Below are 25,040 nucleotides of genomic sequence, written 5' to 3'. Positions count from 1 at the left end.
ATAGCCAGGCTTAGCTTGATGGCCTAAGATATTTGCACAGTAACAACAAGAAAGCATATGGTACCAAAATGAAGATTAAAGGGTAACCGTTGTTTTAATTATATATAATAGCACTCGCCAATAGTAAACATGTAAAAAAAGCTACTTTGCAATATATCTTATTAGAGAAATCTGTTTCTTTCTCCACTTGGACTGATCTTTCATTCTCAAAATTATTAATTCATGGGTAAAAACTGTTTTCACTGAAGATAAATGATTACATTACTGAGATAGGGAATAGCAATTACTACTGATTAGATTCTACGTATAAGGGAGAAAAAAAGAGGGAGGAGCTAGAGCCAGAGCTCCTCTTTCTCATATTAACATAGAATCTTATCATTACCAACTTCCATCTCCTATCCTACTAATTGTCATGCGATACTCAGTTCCAGACTCAGCTGTCACAGCGGTGTCAGGCTCTGTTTACACCGCAGAGCCTGTCAGACAATCTGACGTCTCCTAATTGTTCAGCCAGAGCTGGGCGTCGGCTGTTTCATTTGCTCTGTTCCTCAGTCCTGCAGGAGTTAATTCTTGCTGATCTGGGGAACTCTGCTAGAAGCTCATGCTGCTTATTACCAATCACAGCCGTCTCCTTCCTATATAAGATTCTGGATCTTGCTGCTCAGAGCCAATAATAGCTTCAGCATAGCTCCAGCGATTCCGGTCTTTGTGGGGATCCAGTTTGTGGTGATCTGTAGTTGCTACTATGAGTTGTGTGGAAGTTTCCTTGTTGTGCCTTTATTTAGCTTTATTTTTTTCTTTATTCCCCTGTACACGTATTGTCTCTCCTTTGTGTTTGAGTGCAGTGTGTATGAGTTTTCGTTCTCCCTTGTCAGTGTTGTTTTTGTGGGGTTTTGTTACTGTGTTTCTGGCCTGCCCCAAGGATGAGGGAGAGGGGGAGTAAGATGAGGGCTTGGACAGGAGTCAGGGTCACGCTGGGGCTCAGACCTGGTTACCATCAAGTCTACCTCTGAGATATAGGACAGCATAGAGTCTCAAGTCTGAGGGCCAGCCTTGGAGTCCCTATTCTGTCATTTCATACCCCTTGACAGTAATGGAACAATCTGTCTTCATAAATAGATAAATGAATAAAGATTTTACCTGTAAATTAAAAATTTTGAAAATGAATGATCAGTCCAGGAGGAGCAGATTTCTCTGATAAAATATATTACAAAGTAGCGTACTATCATGTGTATTATTGATTGTTAAATAAAAATGAAAACCACAGTTACTCTTTAAGTATATATTATGTTCAATCAAGTATTGTTAGAGAGTCTGTCCATAAACAGCATGTCTCACGAATCCATAGTATACTTGATAAATGCAGTGGCGGACACTGACAGCTTGGGGCCCCCGTGCAAGAAATTGTACCTCGGCCCTCCTTCTACTAAATCACTACACCCCCCATATACTACACCTGTAATATACTACATCCCCATATACTACACCTGTAAAACTACATTACAATACCCCCATATACTAGACCTGTAATATACTACATCACTACACCCCCCATATACTACACCTGTAACAAACTACACCACTACACACCCATATACTATACCCCTATATAGATCACTACACCACTATATACTACAACTCTAATATAACAAGCAAAAAGAAAGGTAAGCCAGCATATCTGAGAGTGGCATGCATCAAATAATGTGTAAATTCACAGATTTATTCCAACTGTACTATAATATAAAAAAATACACCTGTAATATACTACATTACTACACCCCCCCATATACTACACCTGTAACAAACTACACTCCTATATACTACATCACTACACCACTATATACTACACCTGTAATAAACTACACCACTACACCCCTATATACTGCACCTGTAAAACGACATCACTACACCCCCATATACATCACTACACCCCCATATACATCACTACACCCCCAATATTAGTCACCATCAACCTCCCCTCCTCATTGTCCCCTCCTCAGGTTATTAGTCATCACTGACCTCTCCCTCCTCAGGCACCTCCGTACGGGCCCCCCGCCGAGCTGCTTCTTCTCTTGTACGGGCCCTGGCTGCACCAATGCTATTCTCCTAGGGGCCCCTACCACTGCTTCTTTCCGTGAAGCCCCCTGCTGTGACGCTTCTTCTCCTGCCAGCTGTGCAGGAACTTTTGAAATGACACACACAGAGAAAATGTCGGGCAGTAAACAGAGGAGAGATTCCTGCGTTCCGTTGCCTGCACTGATGGTGCTGAGCTGTAGGATTGCTCCATGCCCGGCATGCAACGTGTGATGAGGGCGATCTGACCAGGGCAGCCTGGAGCTCTGGACAACAGGTCAGATTTCCCTCATCACTGACCGGCGAGCAAGAGCCCCCTGAACCTTTGGGCCCCTGTTCACTGCACCGGCTGAACCGGCGATATGTCCGCCAGTGGATAAATGTATGATCACTGGGAGTTTGGCTATTGGGATGTCCCATCAGTTCAGAGAATCGTAGGCCCAAGTCTCCTGTGTGAATTAAGTGGTGGTTAGCTTTTGTGACCAGGCTCAGATCAAATTTACCCAGGCCCTAGGCTTTTCAGTCTGAGTATTCTCAGAGCACATTGGCACCCCCAAAGTTTTGGGTACCAGACGGTAGCCAAGGTGGCTTTATTATAATCCGCAAATGTTTGTGACCAATTGACTGTATAGGATAGTGATCGCACATGCTCACTACCACTCCATTTTCAAAGGGAATTGAGATCACTCATTCACAGGATCACTAGAGGTTTTAGCAAGTGGCCCGTCAGAGCTCATACATTTATCATCTATCCCGTAGATAAGTGATATGTTGTTTATGGAGAACCCTTTTAGTTCCCTGCAATGTATCCAGTGCATACAGTTAGACAAGGTCAATTTGTATATTGTTTCAGGGTTTTCCTGGTCCTCGAGGAGAGAAAGGAGACCCCGGAGAAAGGGGAGAAAAGGTGACCAGAGTGTTATGTGGATATTAACATTGCAAATGTGTCCCTGAATTTACTTGACTTTATCATAGGTTCTATAAATCCAGTCTTTTTCCTGTGTGCCAAATACTAATGATCGCTTGGACTATGTGCATTGCCCTTAGAACTCTTTCTCCAAACTGGGATAATAACTTCTCAGTGTGCTTAGTCATTTATACCTGTTGACAAATCTACTGGGACAAGCAATTATTGCTATCAGTAAACTGCACTAAGAACAAATTGTTTTATTACTGTGCCCACTAATTCAAGTTTTCAATAAAAAAATAGCCACAAAGACACCTTAACAATCTAATGTTCAGTTACTAACCTGGGCATTAAGTAGGGTGTGTGCACACGTTTAGTATTGGTATGGCTGTGATTGGCCAGGGAAATTGACATAAAAAAAATGATGTGGGCTAAGCTATACCATGTTTCCTGGAGGATCACACTGCAGTCAGACTCTTTTCAGGGCCCTCATATTAAGGTTCATCAATATTCACTGCTTCTTCTGCCCACCCTCTGTGTCGGTGTCTGTCATTGATTGCAGACTGCTATACACCACCCCCCCCCACCCCCCCCACACCAGCCTGTGTCCACATCTGTGATCGGTTGCAATCAATGTGCTGTATAGTGTAAAAAGAAATAAATAAATCATTTAAAAAAATGATGTAGGTTCCCGCTATATTTTTATAGCCAGTGGGAGTAAAATAACAGCACAAGGCTGCAGCCCCCACCTGTTAGTTTTACCATGGCTGGATATCAAAATAGAGGGGAACCAAAGATGTAGGGTCCCCCTCATTTTTTATATCCAGCCATAATAAAGCAGACAGATGGGGGTTGGTATTATCAGATTGCGGAGAGCCATGGATTTTGCCCCTCCCAGCCTAAAAATACTAGCACGCAGCTGCACAGGATTGGCACATTACATTAGATGTACCAACCCTGGTGCTTTACCCAGCTCATCCCAATTGCCCTGGTACAATGGCAGTCGAGTAATATAAATGGATTTTGGCCCCCCCCAGCCTGAAAATACCAGCCCGCAGCTGCCCAGGATTGGCACATTACACTAGATGTGCCAACCCTGGTGCTTTACCCAGGTCATTCCAATTGCCCTGGTGCAATGGCAGTCGGGTAATATAAGGGGTTAATTAATAACAGCTGTGAATTTTCAAAAAAAGCCAGCTGCCATCAAGCCCTAGATTAGTAATGGGAGGTATCTATGAGACATCCCCATTACTAATCCTGTAATTGCAAATAAATAAAACAAAAACACTGAAAAAATCCTATATTTGAAATAAAATATACTCTCTCTCACACCTTTATTAACCCCCCAAACACCCTTGCAAATCCATAAGAAGTCTCACGATAATCCTCAGCTCTGCTACACCTGGAGCCTTTAGAAAGGGAAAACATGTTCACTCTCTGCAGGCTCCCGGTAACACTGACAGCAGCAGGAGAACCTGGCTGTGAGCAGGTGATGTCACTCAGTTCAGCAGAAATCACACCCGTGCTGTGCCACTGCTCTCAGTGAAAGTGCTGCCGAATTGTTGGATTGTGTATCACTTCCATACATAGCCCCTTAGAGCTTACTATGGCCATTTTACAGCCCAGAACTTCTCGTCCACATTGACTTGTATGGGGTTTGTTGTTCATGGTCAAGTTCGGCTGCGGAACCTGATTTTTTTTAGTCCGTACTGGTTTGGCAAACCCAAATATCCATGGGTTCACTCATCACCAGTCATGACCTAAATTGGGAAAAAAATGCTCAAAAAACTCCACATATGAACAACAAAGAAAAAAAATAATCTAAAAATACTTTGTCTGCATATAGTTTAATGCAATGGTCGAACAGGTTTTTTTTTAGATTAATTTGGAGTTAATCCTTCGCAAAATCCTTTAAAAAGAGAAAGTGTATGTCACTTATTTGAAATGGATCGTAAACCAAACTTCTCAAAAGTAGATACTGTCAAATATAAAGACTACAAGGAACACTTGAGAAAATAAACTCTTCCAAAACCCTTCAAAATTGCCTAAAAAAAAGAAAAACTTCTCCAAAAACTCCTTAAAAAAAGTTTCTAGAAGTGGCAGTTGAAAAACCTATCGTTTTTGAAGCATAAGAGGTTTCAGGAAAACACTAGCTGTATTTTTCATGAAGTGTCTTTTTTTGTCATTTTTGTGATGGCTTTTTTTCTTCTTTATTATCTATATAAGATAGTGGTGGTTTCCTGAAGTGGAAGCCATCTGAAGAATTGACTGAGAATACTTTTTCAAAGCCTGAAGCGAATAAAAAGTTAAACAAAAAGGAACATACATGTATGTACAGCAAATGGTTTGGTTATTGCTCTGCACATGTATTGAGTGCTTTTCAGGCGAGTTCCAGTCAGAATTCTCCTGATAAGATGTCGTGTGCACATACCCTAAGGCCACGTTCACACATTCAGTATTTGGTCAATATTTTACCTCAGTATTTGTAAGTCAAAACTAGGGGACAATCAGAGGAAAAGTATAATAGAAACACGTCACCACTCCTGCATTTCTTACCCACTCCTAATTTTGGCTTACAAATACTGAGATAAAATACTGACAAAATACTGAACATGTGAATGTAGCTAAGGCCTGAGTCACACTTGCGAGTGACTCACATGTTTCTTGGATGAGTCTCGCATCACGTCACTCGGCACAGCCTGCTATTCTCTGAACAGGAGTAGGTCAGCTACATAGAAATGCATACAGCTACCCCGCTCCTGTCCGGAGAGCGGCATGCCATACCGGGTGATGTGATGCGAGCCTCGCACTAGTTACGCGCAAATCATTTGCAAGTGTAACTCAGGCCTTAGCCACATTACCTTGTTCAGTATTTGGTCAGTATTTTACCTCAGGTCCATATAAACATCACATGACTATAAAAGTCAATGGTACGGTTGGTCATTACTACCCAGGGGGCTAATTGCAATCCAAGAAGTAGGCCTGTCAATAAGCAGTAGGCCTTTATGTCAACAATATTTTAGGCTATTAGAAAATTCAGTCAGTAATGAAAACTATAATTTTTAATTGCAAGCAATATAAAATTAATAATTACTCTTACTATTTAATTTAACCTTTATTAAAATGAACTCCGATAAACAGTACTCGATGTCAATGGACGAGAGCTGAAAGGAAATAAGAATATTTGGAAGCTATGCAATAATTTCCAGACTAACTAACTAATTACAAAGCTGGCCTAAGTCCTATTGCAAAACAAATTTAATCACTGACACTGTTATTCACTAGAACCTAAAGGAGTTGCTTAAAAAAATTGTGTTAAAGAGAATCTGTCACCAGGTTTTTGCTATGTAATCTGAGAGCAGTATAATGTAGAGGCAGAGACCCTGATTCTAGCAATGTTTACTTTACTGAGCTTATAACAGTCATTTTGATAAAATCACAGGTTTTTTTGCTACAGATCTAGCAGTGCTCAGAATGCTGAGCTGTGTGTAATCCCACGGACACCACTGATGGCAGCTTTCTGTATAATGTACATTGATTGAAAGCTCCTAATCAGTGGTGGGGTTACACAGAGCAGTTGACCAAGAGGTACAAGATATCTAGTCATGGCTGCCTTATGTATGTGCAACTGGTGCAGTCGCACACAGTGCTGGCCGCCAAACAAAAGAGAGAGTTTCTGCAGGGAGACACCAAGACTGTTTCACATGCTGATCCAATCACAGTGCGGTTACTGTCTGCCACACCTCTTACACCTGTCATTCAGCCTGCCAGAGAGGAGTGTAGAATGGGGGGAAAGGATAACACATAAGTGGTGTAAAACTACTGTTTGGGTTTACAGCAAGGGTCAGAAAGGAAGGAGCGCTATTCAAGCATAGATTTGGCAGGAATAGACTACTGCAGGTGCTAAAACAGCAGAAACCACCCACATAAGACCCCATTTTGGAAAGTTCACCTCTAGAGGAATTAGTCTAGGCATGTAGTGACTGTAGTGAGTATTTTAAACCCACAGATGATTCACAGAATTGTGTTACACTGGGCTGCAGAAATGACAAATGTATTTTTTTCCACTAACATCTTTCCTTAGCACCAAGATTATAATATTTAAAAGGGTTATTTAGAGGAAAAGGACCACATAATTTGTTAAGCAATATTTCTCGAAATTTGCCAATATCCTATATGTGGTTGGAAACTACATTTCAGGCACAGTGCAAAGCTTAGAAGGGAAGGAGCCATATTGAAATGCAGAGTCCCTGAGGTGTCAGTACATCAGAACCCTCTATAAGTGACCGCATTTTACAAACTGCACCCCACAGTGAATACATCTAGTGATACAGTGAGGATATTGACACCACAGGTGTGTCAAAGAATTGTATACCATTCTGTGGTGAAGAGCTAGTAATTGCATTATTATCACTGAAATACTGATTTAGCCCCGGATTTTTTATTTTCACAAGGAAAAATGGCTGAAAAAGGCCCCAGAATTTTTTTTACAATTTCTGCTGAATATGGCAATACTCCACATGTGACTGTATAGTACTGTTTGGCCACACGGCAGGGCTCGAGAGGGAAACAGCACTATTTGAGTTTTGCACACAGATACAGTATTTCTAGAATAGTTTGCGGACTCCATTTGTAGAGCCCCTGATGTGCCTGAACAGTGGAATCCTCCCTCAAGTGACTCCTTCTTAGATTTTACACCCCTCTGGGAATTCATCTATGGTTGTAGTAGCAATTTTTTACGTTATGGGTATTTTCCAGAAACAAACATGCAGTGGAAGTTGCAGAGTTAAAATTGCAAATATGCCATTGTAGTGCCCAATACATTGTGCCCAGCTTCTGGTACCATGCATCCATAAAATAAGTGAGTTCTTCTCATTATGTTAAAGTCAAACATATGGATGCTAACTGCGGTTTAGGCACATAGTGGGAGGTGGGCATTTGAATTTAAGGACGCAGATGTCGCTAGATTTCTTTTGGTGGGAGCCATGTCCCTTTTCCAGAGCCTTTGTGCTTGGACACCCCCTATATTTCTGTTAGCAGCTGATGACCCCAAGTGGGGACTTGTTTTTTGTCAGTTGAGTTGAAGCTTTTATTGGTGGCATTTGGGGTTGCAGAGCATTTTGGATCAGTTCACAAGCTCCACGCTGAGCACTTACATTGGGGTTTCCATAAAAATATCTGAAATATGATTCAGATGAAACCCCACATGGATCCATTCATTAGTGAGGCAGGCAGAGTTACTCCAGATTCCAATTGGTCTCTGTTTAGTGGTGTCCAGCTTTTTAGAGGTGCTCAAACCTGTGGGAACCATGCTTTTGTACACTCCAAAAAATACACCTAAAAAGAGGAACATCACTGGTACATAGGCCAGACAGAGTCCACAGTGACTTCCTCTGCCTCATCACAGGGAATTATAGGGAATTTTCCATCAGGGGTTCTGTCTGAATCATGTATTTTAGAGATTTACATGAAAATCCCAATGTAAGTGTTCAGAGTAGAGCACAGGATAAATAGGAGAAAGAATGAACAAATCAACAGCAGGTCAAGAATTGGTTTTATTTATTTTTTATGCCGTGCATTGTGCAGTATAAGTGATCCATTTTTATTTCTGGCATATATTTTTTGTCGCTTTCTTAGCTGATTTTAAGTAGGCAAGATGAACAAAAAAACAGCAATTCAGGAATTGTTAGTTTTTTTAATGGTGTGGTAAAAATAGTAATACGGCTTTATTCTTCATGTCAGTACAAATACAGCGATACCACATTTATATATTTTTTTTTATGTTTTGCTGGTCTTGCTAAATAAAAACAATGGGACTTTCATTACCCTGCGCACCTGCAAGGCAATGCATTACACTTGTCAGTGGTGCAGTGATAGATGCCTTTTAGACCATGCTCCTGGCATAGTTTAAAAGGCTTGCCATAGCTGGCTGACCTGGAGATTGTCATAATGATCCAAGGTTGCCATAGCAATGATGTGGCCCTTGCGCTGACATCAGCGGGAAGGGAGAGGGGCGCACCACAAAATAGGATGTACTGGTATGTACAAGGTCAGGGGTTAAAGGGATTGTCCAATGCTTAGATATTGATGACGTTTCCTTATTCTTTGAATGGGACATCAGATTCAGACAGTTTTTGCGTCGAACACCTGTCACCTTCCACGTTTAGCTCTTTGCAGATCCTGCAGAAGCCAAAAGTGAAGAAGACAATGTATAGATTATGTACAAAGATGCCCACTCATGTTCTGAGTTAACAAACAATGGGATGGGGCACCAAAGAACACATTTGCACAGGGCACCATGCAGCCTAAAGGGGGCTTTACACGCTACGACATCATTAATGTTTTATCTTCGGGGTCACGTCGTTAGTGACGCACATCCGGCGTCATTAACGATATCGCAGCGTGTGACACTTACCAGCGACCTTAAACGTCCTCCAAAGTGGTGAAAATTGTTCACCATGGAGAGGTCATCCTAAAACCAAAATTGTTAATGGTTGTTTATAGATGTTGTTCCTCGTTCCTGCGGCAGCACACATCGCTGTGGGTGACACCGCAGGAGCGAGGAACCTCACTTTACCTGCGTCCCGCCCGCAATGAGGAAGGAAGGAGGTGGGCGGGATGTTCGTCCCGCTCATCTCCGCCCCTCCACTTTGATTTGCTGGCCGCTTAGTGACGTCGCGGTGACGTCGCCGTGATGCCGAACGCACCTCCCCCTTGAGGGAGGGATTGTTCGGCAGTCACAGCGACGACAACGACCAGGTAAGTGCGTGTGACGCTGCCGTAGCGATAATGTTCGCTGCGGCAGCGATCACACGATATCGCATGCACGATGGGGGCGGGTGCTTTTGCGTATGATATCGCTAGCAATTGCTAGAAATATCGTATCGTGTAAAGTCCGCTTAAGAATTGCCCTGCATCTATTCCTGCAGTAATAATCTGCTGATAAACAGCAACACACAGCCTAATAAGTTACACATTACTGGAATCAGGGTCTCAGCTCCTATGACATTTTGCTCTCAGATTACGTGGTAAAAATCTGCTTACAAATTCTCTTTAAAATTCCATAGGATGAAATGTTAAGGTGATAACAGTAAGCTCTCTATTCAGGACAAAATTACTCTTATTTTGGAGTGCTGGTAATGCAGGATACCTGCTGGTTCCTCCATAATTTATAGTTGGTGCTTGGATCTTATTGTCTGGGAAACCATCTAATAAATAGGAATTGTCCACGGTAGACAACTTGTTTAAGGTTTATTAAGATACTTGGACATATTGATATAGGTGAAATTAACAATGTAATATATTACCAGAAGGCTGTTTCCATGCTTTCATGCATATTTGGAATGGTTTTATTACTTATTGCAGAATGTCACATCACAATATAATCTATAATCCCAAATCTAATCTACTTCTGCTAAATGGTGAAATCAGAGCAATAAAACACAATAGTAAATGGTTATGTCCATCTTTAAAAGTTATCCCCATTTGAAAGATAAGGGATACGTTCCAGATCACTGGGAGTCCAACCAATAGGACCTCCACCATTCCCAAAAATGGGTTCTGCAGTGCCCCGTCTGCATTGAGATATGGTTGGGAATGGTGGAAAAGAACAAGTACCATACTTTGCTATCTCTCACAGTCCTGTAGAGAATAAATGGAGCAGTGGTGGTACACACATCTGGCCACCACTTTATTCAGATGGGGTATTTCAGAGCCCCATTCTCGAGACTGGTGGAGGTGAAATGATCGGACTCCCACTCACCAGCAATTTATCACGTATCCAATGGAGAAGTGATAACTTCTAAAGGTGGAAATAGTGCTTTAACATTGGAGCGAATCCAGTGCTGTAGCCTTGTATTTAATTGGCTAAACAGTATGGTTTTTACTTGGCTTTATCTATTATTTAGCAGCTTTTGCATTTGCATGCATTTTATATGTCCTCTCTTAGCTCTTGGATTTACTCCAAGTCTTCTGGTTTCCTTTCACACTCAAATAAATGCTTAGACGTCAGGCTATTGCTGGCACACAGGAAAAGATAAGGTCTGGCTTAATTTTTCTTATAGCTTAGTACACTTCTAACCACACTACAGATGTATTCTAGTAAATATTGTGCTTTTTATTAAATTATTTAATTGCTTTTGTTTTGCATTATTTATCATAAACCATCTTCATTTACCGCCGAGTGACCAAGAATGTTTTAATGTGTCGTATGTTTCCTTTCCAGGGGTGCATTCCCTTCTCCTCCTTCACCCTATATGTACTTTCCTATAACTTTACTTGCTTACTTTTTCCCTTTAAAGCTTTCCTTTCCCTAAACCTAACTGGTTTATTTGGTGGATAACTCTGCCCTATCAGTCCTGGATTTAACAGCTCTTATTACGCTGCCCATGCTGTGCCTAAACTGCACAGTGGTCGCAGAATAATCCCCCAGTCTTTCCTTGACTGCTATCCGTCGTTTTACTAATTTTGTGGCTTCCTCCTCTCTTCCTTGGTAATAAATACAAATTTCTGCTTTTATGAGTTTTCACAGCCTATTGATGGGTATGAAGGACATTTACATGCATCACCAAGGCATTGCAATAAATGACTTTATTAGGAGCAGGTCTAGAGGCATTGACTAAGCCAAAATGATCTAAAATGTGACACTGAATTTCTGATGTGCCTATATTTTCCTGATAAGAAGTGTACCTACCATGTCACACATAAGCCCCACCATAAACATTGGATGGCTATTGACCTGATTTAGTTTTGGCTGATCATTCAGCCAGCAGCCATCTCTCCCATACACCGGAGTGCTCACTCAGCCAAACGCTTCTGTGTTTTCCATGAGAAAGCCACCACCAGACATGTCTAGCAGTGGCATATCTCTGGCAGAATACAGTGAGAAATCAGAAATGCTCAATATTTCCCCAGACAATAATTTGGCCAGGAGCCCCATACACATTAGACCGTTGTTCGAACCCGTCGATATCAGCAGGTTTGGCCAACCTTAGTCTAATGTGTATGAGGGGAAGCTTAAGACTTTTCAGATAGAAGTCGAAGGTTTATTGATAAAGACATCACTTGGGAAGTCAAGCCAGAAGTGACTTTTTAAGATGTCATAATATGGTTAAAGCAGTTGTCTCAGTATATAAGCAGTGTGTTGTTCAGGAGTGTTCTTTATGAGCCAGAACACTCCAATGGTGTTAAACCATCCATATATTACATGGCAAGCCATGAAATGTTTGCTATGTAATACTACATTTCTCAAGCTTTGGAAATGCCTAATCAGAGAAGGCTTCCTGTAAGCAAAATGAAAGGTTTGTGAGGGGCATCAGAAATCTTCACATAACACTTGGCTTCTCCCACAGAATGAGCCGATTTCCATGGCACCTTGTTTAGATTGTTGTAATCGAGATGACTTGTTGCAATATGCAAACCATATCCATTTGTCCTGTAAACTCTTAAGGGTACTTTACACGCTGCGAAATCTGTACCGATATCGCTAGCGAGCGTACCCGCCCCCGTCGGTTGTGCGACACGGGCAAATCGCTGCCTGTGGCGCACACTATTGCTAACACCCGTCACACGGACTTACCTTCCCTGCGATATCGCTCTGGACGGCGATCCGCCTCCTTTCTAAGGGGGCGGTTTGTGCGGCGTCACAGCGACGTCACACGGCAGCCAACCAATAGCAGAGGAGGGGTGGAGATGAGCAGCCGGAACATGCCGCCCACCTCCTTCCTTCCTCATTGCCGGTGGACGCAGGTAAGGAGATGTTCATTGTTCCTGCGGTGTCATACATAGCAATGTGTGCTGCCGCAGGAAAGACAAACAACATCGTACCTGCAGCAGAAACGATATTAAGGAAATGAACGGCGTGTCAACGTGCATGATTTTTCACGTTTTTGCGCTCGTTGATCGTCGCTCAATGGTGTCACACGCTGCGATGTCGCTAAGAGCACCGGATGTTCATCACTAACAACGTGACCCCGACGATATATCGTTAGCGATGTCGCAGCGTGTAAAGCACCCTTTAGTTGGTGGTGGGAGACATGTTATCATGACAAATTGGAAAGTTCCATTTTCCAATAATATGTGAGTTTGGAACAATGCACAGATGGCAAGAAGTCTATTACACAGAGACCATGTGATTGGGCAATACTATTGGTATACATTTATACCTGTTTAATCTAAAAATATATAAAATAGGCCATATTCTATGTCACCTATTCTGGGATCAGGACAGATAATGTCATTTTTCATCACCAGTTGCCTTTTGTACTGATCTATAAGGCAATAATCACAGATTTCACATCTAAATCAAATTCCGCGACGCTCTCTATCCCAAGCTTGCACAAGTTTCTGTGACAATGATTACATGAAACAGAAAATGTATTCATACTCTTATGGGCTTCGTAAATATGTAGAATGCTACTTATTTCCACCCACTCTGCATAAGAAAGCTGAACAGTATCTATGGCAGAAATCCAAGTGCCTTTGATTACTGCCGGCGGATCCTCTAGTAAATATTTGAGAACATCTTCTAAGATTCCTTTTTGAAAATCTTGTGATGCTCTAGTTGTTTTTCACTAAATTGTACACAGTTCTGTAGGGCATACGTCTACACATCATCCATGTGTACATTATTATAATGAAGTTTCTCTTTACAATGCTCACATGCTAAATAAAGACTGACTTCACATCAACAAACATAGCAAGCACAGCCTCATGGTAAATGTTCCTTCAGACCTCTCATCTGCTGAACCTTTTGATACATTTTTTTTTATAAACCATTGTATTCACAGGGGGAAAAGGGAAAGAAAGGCAAAAAAGGGCCTAAAGGGGAGAAAGGAGAACAGGGTGCCCCTGGATTAGATGCACCTTGCCCGTTGGTATGTCTCAGAAATACAGTAATGGCAACCATGAAATCTAATGTGCTGCAAAGAGCAAACATTCAGAAACCCACTGATACAAAAATAAACTCTACATTCACTTTGCGAGATACCGTAAAACGATTGGTAATCTTACAAATTCAACTTCTTGAAGCTATTACAGTTCAACATAACGGGCTGTGATCTGATCTGCCATCCTTGCTGACCAATTTTGTACAATTGGATGGTATGTGGGCATGGCTAAAATTTTAGGATTGCGTAAAGCTTGCGGTCTTGGTGGGAATTGAACGTTTGCTCTTTCTAATTGTTCTCTTCTTTTCCTTTTGGTTTTGAACAGGATCTTCATTTTAAAGGTTTCTATTGATCAGTAACATTGCAAGTTAATCTTTACAAACAGGGTTTCCGTGGATTAAAGGGGGAAAAAGGGGAACCAGGTCAGCCTGGCCTGGATGGGCTGGATGCCCCTTGCCAATTGGTACAGTATTTCTCTTTCCTTTCCTTCCCTGCATGTGAGTCCTTGTCTTACTCACCAATGCAAATACCATACTTGGAACATCTGCATTGAAAAAAAATCTGCATGATCATGCATGGATTAAGTTATTCTATCATATGACTAAATAAATAAGGGTTGTCCACATTGGGTGACAATTTGTAGAACTTAAATGTATGTATTTTTGGCTAAAAATTTATTTTGCAATTGGGTTTCATTCTCAGTTTGGCACCATTTGTCTTCTATTAATGAGTTAACTGAGAATCCGCTAGCTTTGATGACCTGATTGGGAGTTTGTAACTCTTATCTCTCTTCTTCCGAGCTTCTCAATGTTCAACGTGCAGCGAACAAAGACCTTGTAAAAACTAAGCGGTGCAACAATTTAATGAACCCCCAATTGCAAAACTGATTTTCAGCCCCAAATACATGCATTTAAGTAAAAAGAAAACAAAACCCCAAAGGTGGACCACTCCTATACCTCTGTTATCCCTTGTACGTGCTCACACTGAATGTCTTTCCACTGTATTTTTCCTCAGAATGTTCTATAAGCTTTCAAACACTGGCGTGTCCGCCTATTCAGATACATAACCCTGCAGTAAAACGTGGATAACCACTATAAAAAGCTTATCTTAGCAGATTATGACTGCCTACAGTTTAGGCAGTCCTTTATCGGGAAAACAAATAGGTCATTTATGTAGTGACGTAATAGCCTGCAGCCCCGTCCTTTATATACCCTTTATAATGGCTTAGATTCCCTGTGAAACTTACTCAACTTTCCCTGTAGTTTTCTTCACAGCTTCCTCTCCTCAACTCAGCATGAATCTAAAATCCTGCCCATACTAAAATGATACTAGAAATCCCTTTCCTTGTACCAATATGGCAAAAAAATGGTTACAGAAGAAGAAAACATAGTCACCGAGTTTAGGAAAAAGTTGTGCATTAGGGTCTGTTCACACTAATGTTAGGGTTCATTCTGTTGAATTTCCATTCCTTTTCTATGTAAGGAAAATACGGTCAATAAAATCTGATGGATCCATCAAACATCAATAGATCTATTATCACAGATCCATCACAACGTTCACAGAATAAATAACTAAAGGCCATGATGCTAGTGTGAACAGAGCCTAGAATGGTCAAAATAGAGCAATAATAATGAAAAACCAGTATATTCTAATTACTGCATAAAGACAGACATTATATTCTGTTGTGCTGGGGAAAAATGAAGCATGTATATTGCATAAAACATGTTATTTTGTCTTTATTATATGTCTTTTATGTCTGGAGTATGCACATCTCAGTTTATAATTGTTACCATAATTATATCAATTTGCAAAAAAAGAATTAAAAAGAAACAAAAAAAAACATTTGTAAAAAAAATAAAAATAATAATAATATTCTGCAATTGATTCTTGTGTAAGCTTTAATAGTTTGTCCCTTTCCAAGCCATCTCATGTTGTGCTCAAATGTGTTCAGTAATATAAATATTTTTAATTGATTAGCAATAAAGGGATGCCAAACTTCTCGGTGTAAGGCCCCCTTCACACGTCCGTGAAAATCACGCATGTTTTTCACGGACGTGTCATAGGTGCGTATTGTCCTCCATGTGCAATTTTTATGGCACAACGTGTGTTCTTTGTGTGTTATCCGATAACACACAGAGAACCGGAACTTTCTGCTCACCTGTTCCTGGCGTTGCTGTCCGTGGTGCTGATCTTTGGTCTCCGTTCCTGCCGACTCCCCACTGCTGCAGCTTCCACCCGCAGTGGAGTGAATATGCAATGATCATAATGAGCGGGGGTCGGAAGCAAGTGCCAGCAGCGGCAGAGACAGCAGGGCTGGAGAAGGTGAGTATAGAATTTTTTTTTTTTACAAACACGTGTGTTTTCTCCGGTGCGTGTCACACGGATCACATCCATGCGGGCCGTGTGACACCCGTGATGCCGGAGAAAAATGGACATGTCTACGTGTGGAGCACACGGGCACATGTATGCTCCACACGTACACACAGTCCATAGCAAAACACGCACGTGTGCGCAGACCCATTGATTGACGTGTGCCCGTGTCTCCGGCACGTGAGGAAACGGACCAAACACGTACCGGAGACACGGACGTGTGAAGTGGGCCTAAGGCTGTGCTCACATGCTGCGTTTTATATTACCAGTAAAAGCTGTGAGATTCCTGAATTCTCCTGCCCTCAATTATTTCTTTTTCCCAGACAGAATCTGTGATCAGCACTGCGTTTTTCAAATCTGCAGCATGTAAATTATTTTGGCTTTTTGTAGAGGTTTTTTTTTACCCATAGAAAGCAATCCAAAAAAATGCTGGAAAAAAAATGCAGCAAATTAGTCTTGCTACATTTTTGGTGAATAAAGCTAACTTTATTAAAGGAACAGTAGACAAATCACATATGTAATCTGCACCCAAAAGACATAACAAAAATGCTACAAAAAGGCAACAAAAATGCCACAAAAAGGCAACACAAAAGCAGCAAAAATGCATTTTTACTGCCAAGAAGGGAGGTTTTGGTTGCAGAAAAAAATGCAAAAGTGTTACGTATGAACATAGCTTAATGGCAACAATTAACTACATGAAAAGGTACCCGTTGGACAAACTTGCCAAGAGTCTAAGGGGTACTTTGCACGCTGCGACATCGCAGGCCGATGCTGCGATGCCGAGCGCGATAGTCCCCGCCCCCGTCGCAGCAGCGATATCCTTGTGATAGCTGCCGTAGCGAACATTATTGCTACGGCAGCTTCACATGAACTCACCTGTCCTGCGACCGTCGCTCTGGCCGGCGACCTCATAGCGACGTCACACGCCAGGCGGCCAATCGGAGCGGAGGGGCGGAGATGAGTGGGATGTAAACATCCTGCCCATCTCCTTCCTTCCGCATATCCTACGGAAGCCGCAGTGACGCCGGTAGGAGATGTTCCTCGCTCCTGCGGCTTCACACACAGCGATGTGTGCTGCCGCAGGAACGAGGAACAACATCGGACCGTCGCGTCAGTGTAATCATGGATTACGCCGACGCTGCACCGATGATACGATTACGACACTTTTGCGCTCGTTAATCGTATCATCGAGCCTTTACACACTACGATGTCACATGCGATGCCGGAAGTGCGTCATTTTCAATTTGACCCCACCGACATCGCACCTGCGATGTCGTAGTGTGCAAAGCCCGCCTAAGGGTACGCTTACACGAGCGTGAAAATCGGACGAGTGCAATGCGACAAACTCTCACATTGCACTCGGACCTATGTTAGTCAATGAGGGCAAGCAGTTAGTCAGCTTTTCTCTCATCCAGATTCTGGATGTGAGAAAAACGGCAGCATGCTGCGATTTTCTGCTAGAGCCCTATCACTCGCACCCTAATTCAAGTCAATGGGTGCGAGAGATACATCGGACTGCACTCGCATGTTATCCCAGTGCAGTGCGATATACGCACAGGCTGACAATGGAGGAGATGGGGGTATTAATCCCTCCCTCTCCTCCGCAGTGCCCGTCCTCAGCTTCACAGCTGTGACCTGATTGCAGGATCGGGTCACAGTTGCATGACACTCAGCTCACGCGCGCAGCAGAGCCTGAGGCGGGAGTCATTAGCATATCGCTTCCGATGCTGTCGCCTTGGATGCCATACGCTCGTCTGAGTCCAGCCTAAACGTTACGTGACTGTGCGGAGTATTCCCTCATCGACAAATGTCATGGGAAAGAAGAATAAGGGAATGTCACCTCCCGGGAGATACATTTCTGCCACAGAAGTCTGCATATTCTACTCTCAAGAATGCATGGGTGGGAGGAATAAGATGTATGGTTTGAAGGGGTTTTGGCATCAAAATCACCTGCTTAGACCCACCATTCTTCCCACCACATAGTTAGCAATTACCTGTTGTAAAGAGGCCTTTAGACAACAGGTAATTGCTAACTATGTGTTCTGAAAGTCTGTTAAAAAAATTCTACAAAAAAAATCTCACATTGCAAACTCCAGATGTAAATGACTGTCCATTTCTAGTTTCCAGTTCATGAAGTCAGTGAAATTAATCTTTAAAGCTGGATTTGATTGGAATATTTTGTGTATGTTCCCTGAATGAGACCATGCAAATAATTATAGGATTTGGCCCATCATAAAAACTTATCACCTTGTCTGATAACTGGGGTTTCAATCACTTGGACCTCCACTGATCACAAGAATAAAGCGATGGTAACGTACAGAGACCACCGCTCTGCTCATGGTTTATGGGACTGACTGAGATCAAGTACAGCAGTCCGGTATCTCCATAAAGTGCATAAATTAACCCTATTCTGGGGAAAGACGATCAGTTATGATAATGGACCAACCCCTTTAAATAATGTACAATAACCTCACATAAAGTTTTTCATCATCAGAACAATGAGTGTAAAAAGTATCATTGCTATAAACCATCATTACTTTATACTGTATACATACAATGGGTATGGAAAGTATTCAGACCCCTTTAAATTTTTCACTCTTTGTTTCATTGCAGCCATTTGGTAAATTAAAAAAAAATTCTTTTTTTTCTCATTAATGTACACTCTGCACCTCATCATGACAGAAAAAAAACAGAAATGTAGAAAGTTTTGCAAATTTATTAAACAAGAAAAACTGAAATATCACATGGTCATAAGTAATAATAATAATAATAATAATTTTATTCATTTATATAGCGCTATTAATTCCACAGCGCTTTACATACATTGGCAATACTGTCCCCATTGGGGCTCACAATCTAGAGTCCCTATCTGTATGTCTTTGGAGTGTGGGAGGAAACCGGAGTACCCGGAGGAAACCCACGCAAACACGGGGAGAACATACAAACTCCTTGCAGATAGTGTCCTTGGTGGGATTTGAACTCAGGACCCCAGCGCTGCAAGACTGCAGTGCTAAAAGTATTCAGATCCCTTTCTCAGTATTGAGTAGACGCACCCTTTTGAGCTAGTACAGCCATGAGTCTTCTTGGGAATAATTCAACAAGTTTTTCACACCTGTATTTGGGGATACTCTGCCATTCTCCTTGCAGATCCTCTCCAATTCCATCAGGATGGATGGTGAACGTTGGTGGACAGCCATTTTCAGGTCTTTCCAGAGATGCTCAACTGGGTTTAGCTCAGGGCTCCAGCTGGGCCAGTCAAGAATGGTCACAGAGTTGTTCTGAAGCCACTCCTTTGTTATTTTAGCTGTGTGCTTAGGGTCATTGTCTTGTTGGAAGGTAAATCTTCAGCCAAATATGAGGTCCAGAGCACTCTGGAAGAGGTTTTCTTATATATCTGTACTTGGCCGCATTCCCCTTCCCTTCAATTGCAAACAGTCATCCTGTCCCTGCAGCTGAAAAACACCCCCATAGCATGATGCTGCCACCACCATGTTTCACTGTTGGGATTGTATTGGGCAGGTGATGAGCAGTGCCTGGATTTTTCCACACATACAGCTTAGAATTATCACCAAAAAGTTCTATCTTCGTCTCATCAGACCAAAGAATCTTATTTCTCATACTCTGGGAGTCCTTCATGTATTTTTTGGAAAACAACTCTATGTGGGCTTTCATATGTCTTGCACTGAGGAGAGGCTTCCATTGGGACACTCTGCCATTAAGGCCTGACTGGTGGAGGGCTGCAGTGATAGTTAACTTTATGGAACTTCCACCCATCTCCCTACTGCATCTCTGAAGCCCAGCCACAATGATCTTGGGGGTCTTCTTTACCTCATTCACCAAGGCTCTTCTCCCACAATTGCTCAGTTTGGCTGGACGGCCAGGTCTGGGAAGAGTTCTGATGGTCCCAAACTTCTTCCATTTAAGGATTATGGAGGCCACTGTGCTCTTAAAAACCTTGAGTACTGCAGAAATTCTTTTGTAACCTTGGCCAGATCTATGCCTTGCCACAATTCTGTCTATGAGCTCCTTGGGAAGTTACTTTGCCCTCATGATTCTTATTTGGTCTGACAAGCACTGTGAGCAGGGCTGTATTTTGCCTTCATGCTGCCCTAGGCACTTTAAGTGGTCGCGCCCCTTAGTGACAACGTAAAACTGAGTTTTCGCACACGACATCTGTTTAAGGCAGATCTACTCTGTAAAACACTTTAAAAAGTATCAATAAGAAACTAACCCCCCCTCCCCCCAATGGGAATCACCACAGGCACATCAAAACATAGCATGAGTATAAAATATTCCCACCACACCGTCCCCACTTATATACTGTGACTGTGACACTGCCCCTAATAAACACCACTCTGCCCTCCCTTATAAACTACTGTATATCCACCACACCTTCCTCGATTATAAAATATGATCTGTACATTGTGAGGAGGGAGCAGCATGATGTGAGGACAATGCCCCATGCATGCTGCCCCCTCCTCACAATGTCCCATGCATGCTGCCCCCTCCTCACAATGTCCCATGCATGCTGCCCCCTCCTCACAATGTCCCATGCATGCTGCCCCCTCCTCACAATGTCCCATGCATGCTGCCCCCTCCTCACAATGTCCCATGCATGCTGCCCCCTCCTCACAATGTCCCATGCATGCTGCTCCCTCCTCACAATGTTCCATGCATGCTGCCCCCTCTTCACAATGTCCCATGCATGCTGCTCCCTCCTCACAATGTCCCATGCATACTGCCCCCTCCTCACAATGTCCCATGCATGCTGCCCCCTCCTCACAATGTCCCATGCATGCTGCTCCCTCCTCACAATGTCCCATGCATGCTGCCCCCTCCTCACAATGTCCCATGCATGCTGCTCCCTCCTCACAATGTTCCATGCATGCTGCCCCCTCTTCACAATGTCCCATGCATGCTGCTCCCTCCTCACAATGTCCCATGCATACTGCCCCCTCCTCACAATGTCCCATGCATGCTGCCCCCTCCTCACAATGTCCCATGCATGCTGCTCCCTCCTCACAATGTCCCATGCATGCTGCTCCCTCCTCACAATGTCTCATGCATGCTGCTCCCGCCTCACAATGTCCCATGCATGCTGCTCCCGCCTCACAATGTCCCATGCATGCTGCCCCCTCCTCACAATGTCCCTTGCATGCTGCCCCCTCCTCACAATGTCCCATGCATGCTTCTCTCTCCTCACAATGTCCCATGCATGCTGCCCCCTCTTCACAATGTCCCATGCATGCTGCTCCCTCCTCACAATGTCCCATGCATGCTGCCCCCTCCTCACAATGTCCCATGCATGCTGCTCTCTCCTCACAATGTCCCACGCATGCTGCCCCCTCTTCACAATGTCCCATGCATGCTGCTCCCTCCTCACAATGTCCCATGCATGCTGCTCCCTCCTCACAATGTCTCATGCATGCTGCTCCCTCCTCACAATGTCTCATGTATGCTGCTCCCGCCTCACAATGTCCCATGCATGCTGCTCCCTCCTCACAGTGCCCCATGCATGCTGCCCCCTCCTCTCAGTGTCCCATGCATGCTGCCCCCTTCTCACAATGTCCCATGCATGCTGTCCCTCTCCATGAGCTCCTAATGCTGCCTTCCTCTTTTCCATAATGAGACCTTCATGTTGCCCCACTCATGCTAAGACCACCACACTAACGCTTATGCTGAGACCCCCCCACACACACTACCCCACTCTTGATATTGACTCCCCTACATTGCTCCACTCCATACTGATCCCACACATGCTGCCCCTTCTTCACAATGAGCTCCCAATGCTGCCCCCTCTTATTCTGTGTCCTTACACTCCCACCACCCAATCGATTTTGTCATTGCACTATCCCTCATCCCTTGTCCTCTGTCTCTAGCATTAGCCCCTCTCTCCCACTCCCCCAGCATCAGCCTCTCTCCCCCAGCATCAGCCTCTATCTTCCCTCAGCATCAGCCTCTCTCCCCGTCTCAGCCTTTGCCTCCCCCCAGCCTCAGCCTCCCTCCAGCCTCCCTCCAGTCTCAGCCTCAGCCTCCCTCAAGTCTCAGCCTCAGCCTCCCTCCAGTCTCAGCCTCAGCCTCCCTACAGCCTCCCCCCAGTCTCGGCCTCAGTCTCCCTCCAGCCTCCCCCCAGTCTCAGCCTCCCTCCAGTCTCAGCTTCTGCCTCCCTCCAGCCTCCCCCCAGTCTCTGCCTCCCTCCAGCCTCCCCCCAGTCTCTGCCTCTGCCTCCCTCCAACCTCCCCCCAGTCTCAGCCTCTGCCTCTCTCCAGCCTCCCCCCAGTCTTAGCCTCTGCCTCCCTCCAGCCTCCCCCCAGTCTCTGCCTCTGCCTCCCTCCAGCCTCCCCCCAGTCTCTGCCTCCCTCCAGCCTCCCCCAGTCTCAGCCTCTGCCTCCCTCCAGCCTCCCCACAGTCTCAGCCTCTGCCTCCCTCCAGTCTCAGCCTCTGCCTCCCTCCAGCCTCTCTCCAGTCTCAGCCTCTGCCTCTGCCTCTCTCCAGTCTCAGCCTCTGCCTCCCTACAGCCTCCCCCCAGTCTCAGCCTCTGCCTCCCTCCAGCCTCCCCCCAGTCTCAGCCTCTGCCTCCCTCCAGCCTCCCCCCAGTCTCAGCCTCTGCCTCCCTCCAGCCTCCCCCCAGTCTCAGCCTCTGCCTCCCTCCAGACTCCCCCCAGTCTCTGCCTCTGCCTCCCTCCAGCCTCCCCCCAGTCTCTGCCTCTGCCTCCCTCCAGCCTCCCCCCAGTCTCTGCCTCTGCCTCCCTCCAGCCTCCCCCCAGTCTCTGCCTCTGCCTCCCTCCAGCCTCCCCCCAGTCTCTGCCTCCCTCCAGCCTCCCCCCAGTCTCTGCCTCTGCCTCCCTCCAGCCTCCCCCCAGTCTCTGCCTCTGCCTCCCTCCAGCCGCCCCCCAGTCTCTGCCTCTGCCTCCCTCCAGCCTCCCCCCAGTCTCTGCCTCTGCCTCCCTCCAGCCTCCCCCCAGTCTCTGCCTCTGCCTCCCTCCAGCCTCCCCCCCAGTCTCTGCCTCTGCCTCCCTCCAGCCTTCCCCCAGTCTCTGCCTCTGCCTTCCTCCAGCCTCCCCCAGTCTCTGCCTCTGCCTCCCTCCAGCCTCCCCCCAGTCTCAGCCTCTGCCTCCCTCCAGCCTCCCCCCAGTCTCAGCCTCTGCCTCCCTCCAGCCTCCCCCCAGTCTCAGCCTCTGCCTCCCTCCAGCCTCCCCCCAGTCTCAGCCTCTGCTTCCCTCCAGCCTCCCCCCAGTCTCAGCCTCTGCCTCCCTCCAGCCTCCCCCCAGTCTCTGCCTCTGCCTCCCTCCAGCCTCCCCCCAGTCTCAGCCTCTGCCTCTCTCCAGCCTCCCCCCAGTCTCAGCCTCCCTCCAGTCTCAGCTTCAGCCTCCCTCCAGCCTCCCCCCAGTCTCAGCCTCCCTCCAGCCTCCCCTCAGTCCCAGCCTCTGCCTCCCTCCAGCCTCCCCCAAGTCTCAGCCTCTGCCTCCCTCCAGACTCCCCCCAGTCTCAGCCTCTGCCTCCCTCCAGCCTCCCCCCAGTCTCAGCCTCTGCCTCCCTCCAGCCTCCCCCCAGTCTCAGCCTCTGCCTCCCTCCAGACTCCCCCCAGTCTCTGCCTCTGCCTCCCTCCAGCCTCCCCCCAGTCTCTGCCTCTGCCTCCCTCCAGCCTCCCCCCAGTCTCTGCCTCTGCCTCCCTCCAGCCTCCCCCCAGTCTCTGCCTCTGCCTCCCTCCAGCCTCCCCCCAGTCTCTGCCTCCCTCCAGCCTCCCCCCAGTCTCTGCCTCTGCCTCCCTCCAGCCTCCCCCCAGTCTCTGCCTCTGCCTCCCTCCAGCCGCCCCCCAGTCTCTGCCTCTGCCTCCCTCCAGCCTCCCCCCAGTCTCTGCCTCTGCCTCCCTCCAGCCTCCCCCCAGTCTCTGCCTCTGCCTCCCTCCAGCCTCCCCCCCAGTCTCTGCCTCCCTCCAGCCTTCCCCCAGTCTCTGCCTCTGCCTTCCTCCAGCCTCCCCCAGTCTCTGCCTCTGCCTCCCTCCAGCCTCCCCCCAGTCTCAGCCTCTGCCTCCCTCCAGCCTCCCCCCAGTCTCAGCCTCTGCCTCCCTCCAGCCTCCCCCCAGTCTCAGCCTCTGCCTCCCTCCAGCCTCCCCCCAGTCTCAGCCTCTGCCTCCCTCCAGCCTCCCCCCAGTCTCAGCCTCTGCCTCCCTCCAGCCTCCCCCCAGTCTCTGCCTCTGCCTCCCTCCAGCCTCCCCCCAGTCTCAGCCTCTGCCTCTCTCCAGCCTCCCCCCAGTCTCAGCCTCCCTCCAGTCTCAGCTTCAGCCTCCCTCCAGCCTCCCCCCAGTCTCAGCCTCCCTCCAGCCTCCCCTCAGTCCCAGCCTCTGCCTCCCTCCAGCCTCCCCCAAGTCTCAGCCTCTGCCTCCCTCCAGACTCCCCCCAGTCTCTGCCTCTGCCTCCCTCCAGCCTCCCCCCAGTCTCTGCCTCTGCCTCCCTCCAGCCTCCCCCCAGTCTCTGCCTCTGCCTCCCTCCAGCCTCCCCCCAGTCTCTGCCTCTGCCTCCCTCCAGCCTCCCCCCAGTCTCTGCCTCCCTCCAGCCTCCCCCCAGTCTCTGCCTCTGCCTCCCTCCAGCCTCCCCCCAGTCTCAGCCTCTGCCTCCCTCCAGTCTCAGCCTCTGCCTCCCTCCAGCCTCCCCCCAGTCTCAGCCTCTGCCTCCCTCCAGCCTCCCCCCAGTCTCAGTCTCTGCCTCCCTCCAGCCTCCCCCCAGTCTCAGCCTCTGCCTCCCTCCAGTCTCAGCCTCTGCCTCCCTCCAGCCTACCCCCAGTCTCAGCCTCTGCCTCCCTCC

General features: G+C 46.1%; 1 protein-coding gene across 1 annotated transcript in view; it reads left to right on the top strand.

Moving 5' to 3' along the window:
* The window catches only part of LOC142311129 (uncharacterized), a 237,355-nt gene that overhangs the window by 196,373 nt on the left and 15,942 nt on the right, over positions 1-25,040 (top strand). Inside the window, exons 32-33 of the mRNA XM_075349272.1 lie at positions 2,927-2,980; positions 14,252-14,329. Of these exons, the coding sequence (XP_075205387.1) occupies positions 2,927-2,980; positions 14,252-14,329 (132 nt within the window). The remainder of the gene's footprint in view (positions 1-2,926; positions 2,981-14,251; positions 14,330-25,040) is intronic.

This window comes from Anomaloglossus baeobatrachus, chromosome 1 (assembly GCF_048569485.1).
Source record: "Anomaloglossus baeobatrachus isolate aAnoBae1 chromosome 1, aAnoBae1.hap1, whole genome shotgun sequence".
Classification (NCBI taxonomy): domain Eukaryota; kingdom Metazoa; phylum Chordata; class Amphibia; order Anura; family Aromobatidae; genus Anomaloglossus; species Anomaloglossus baeobatrachus.
The sequence above is the reverse complement of the archived record's forward strand: the minus strand, read 5'-3'. Positions and strand labels throughout refer to the sequence as shown.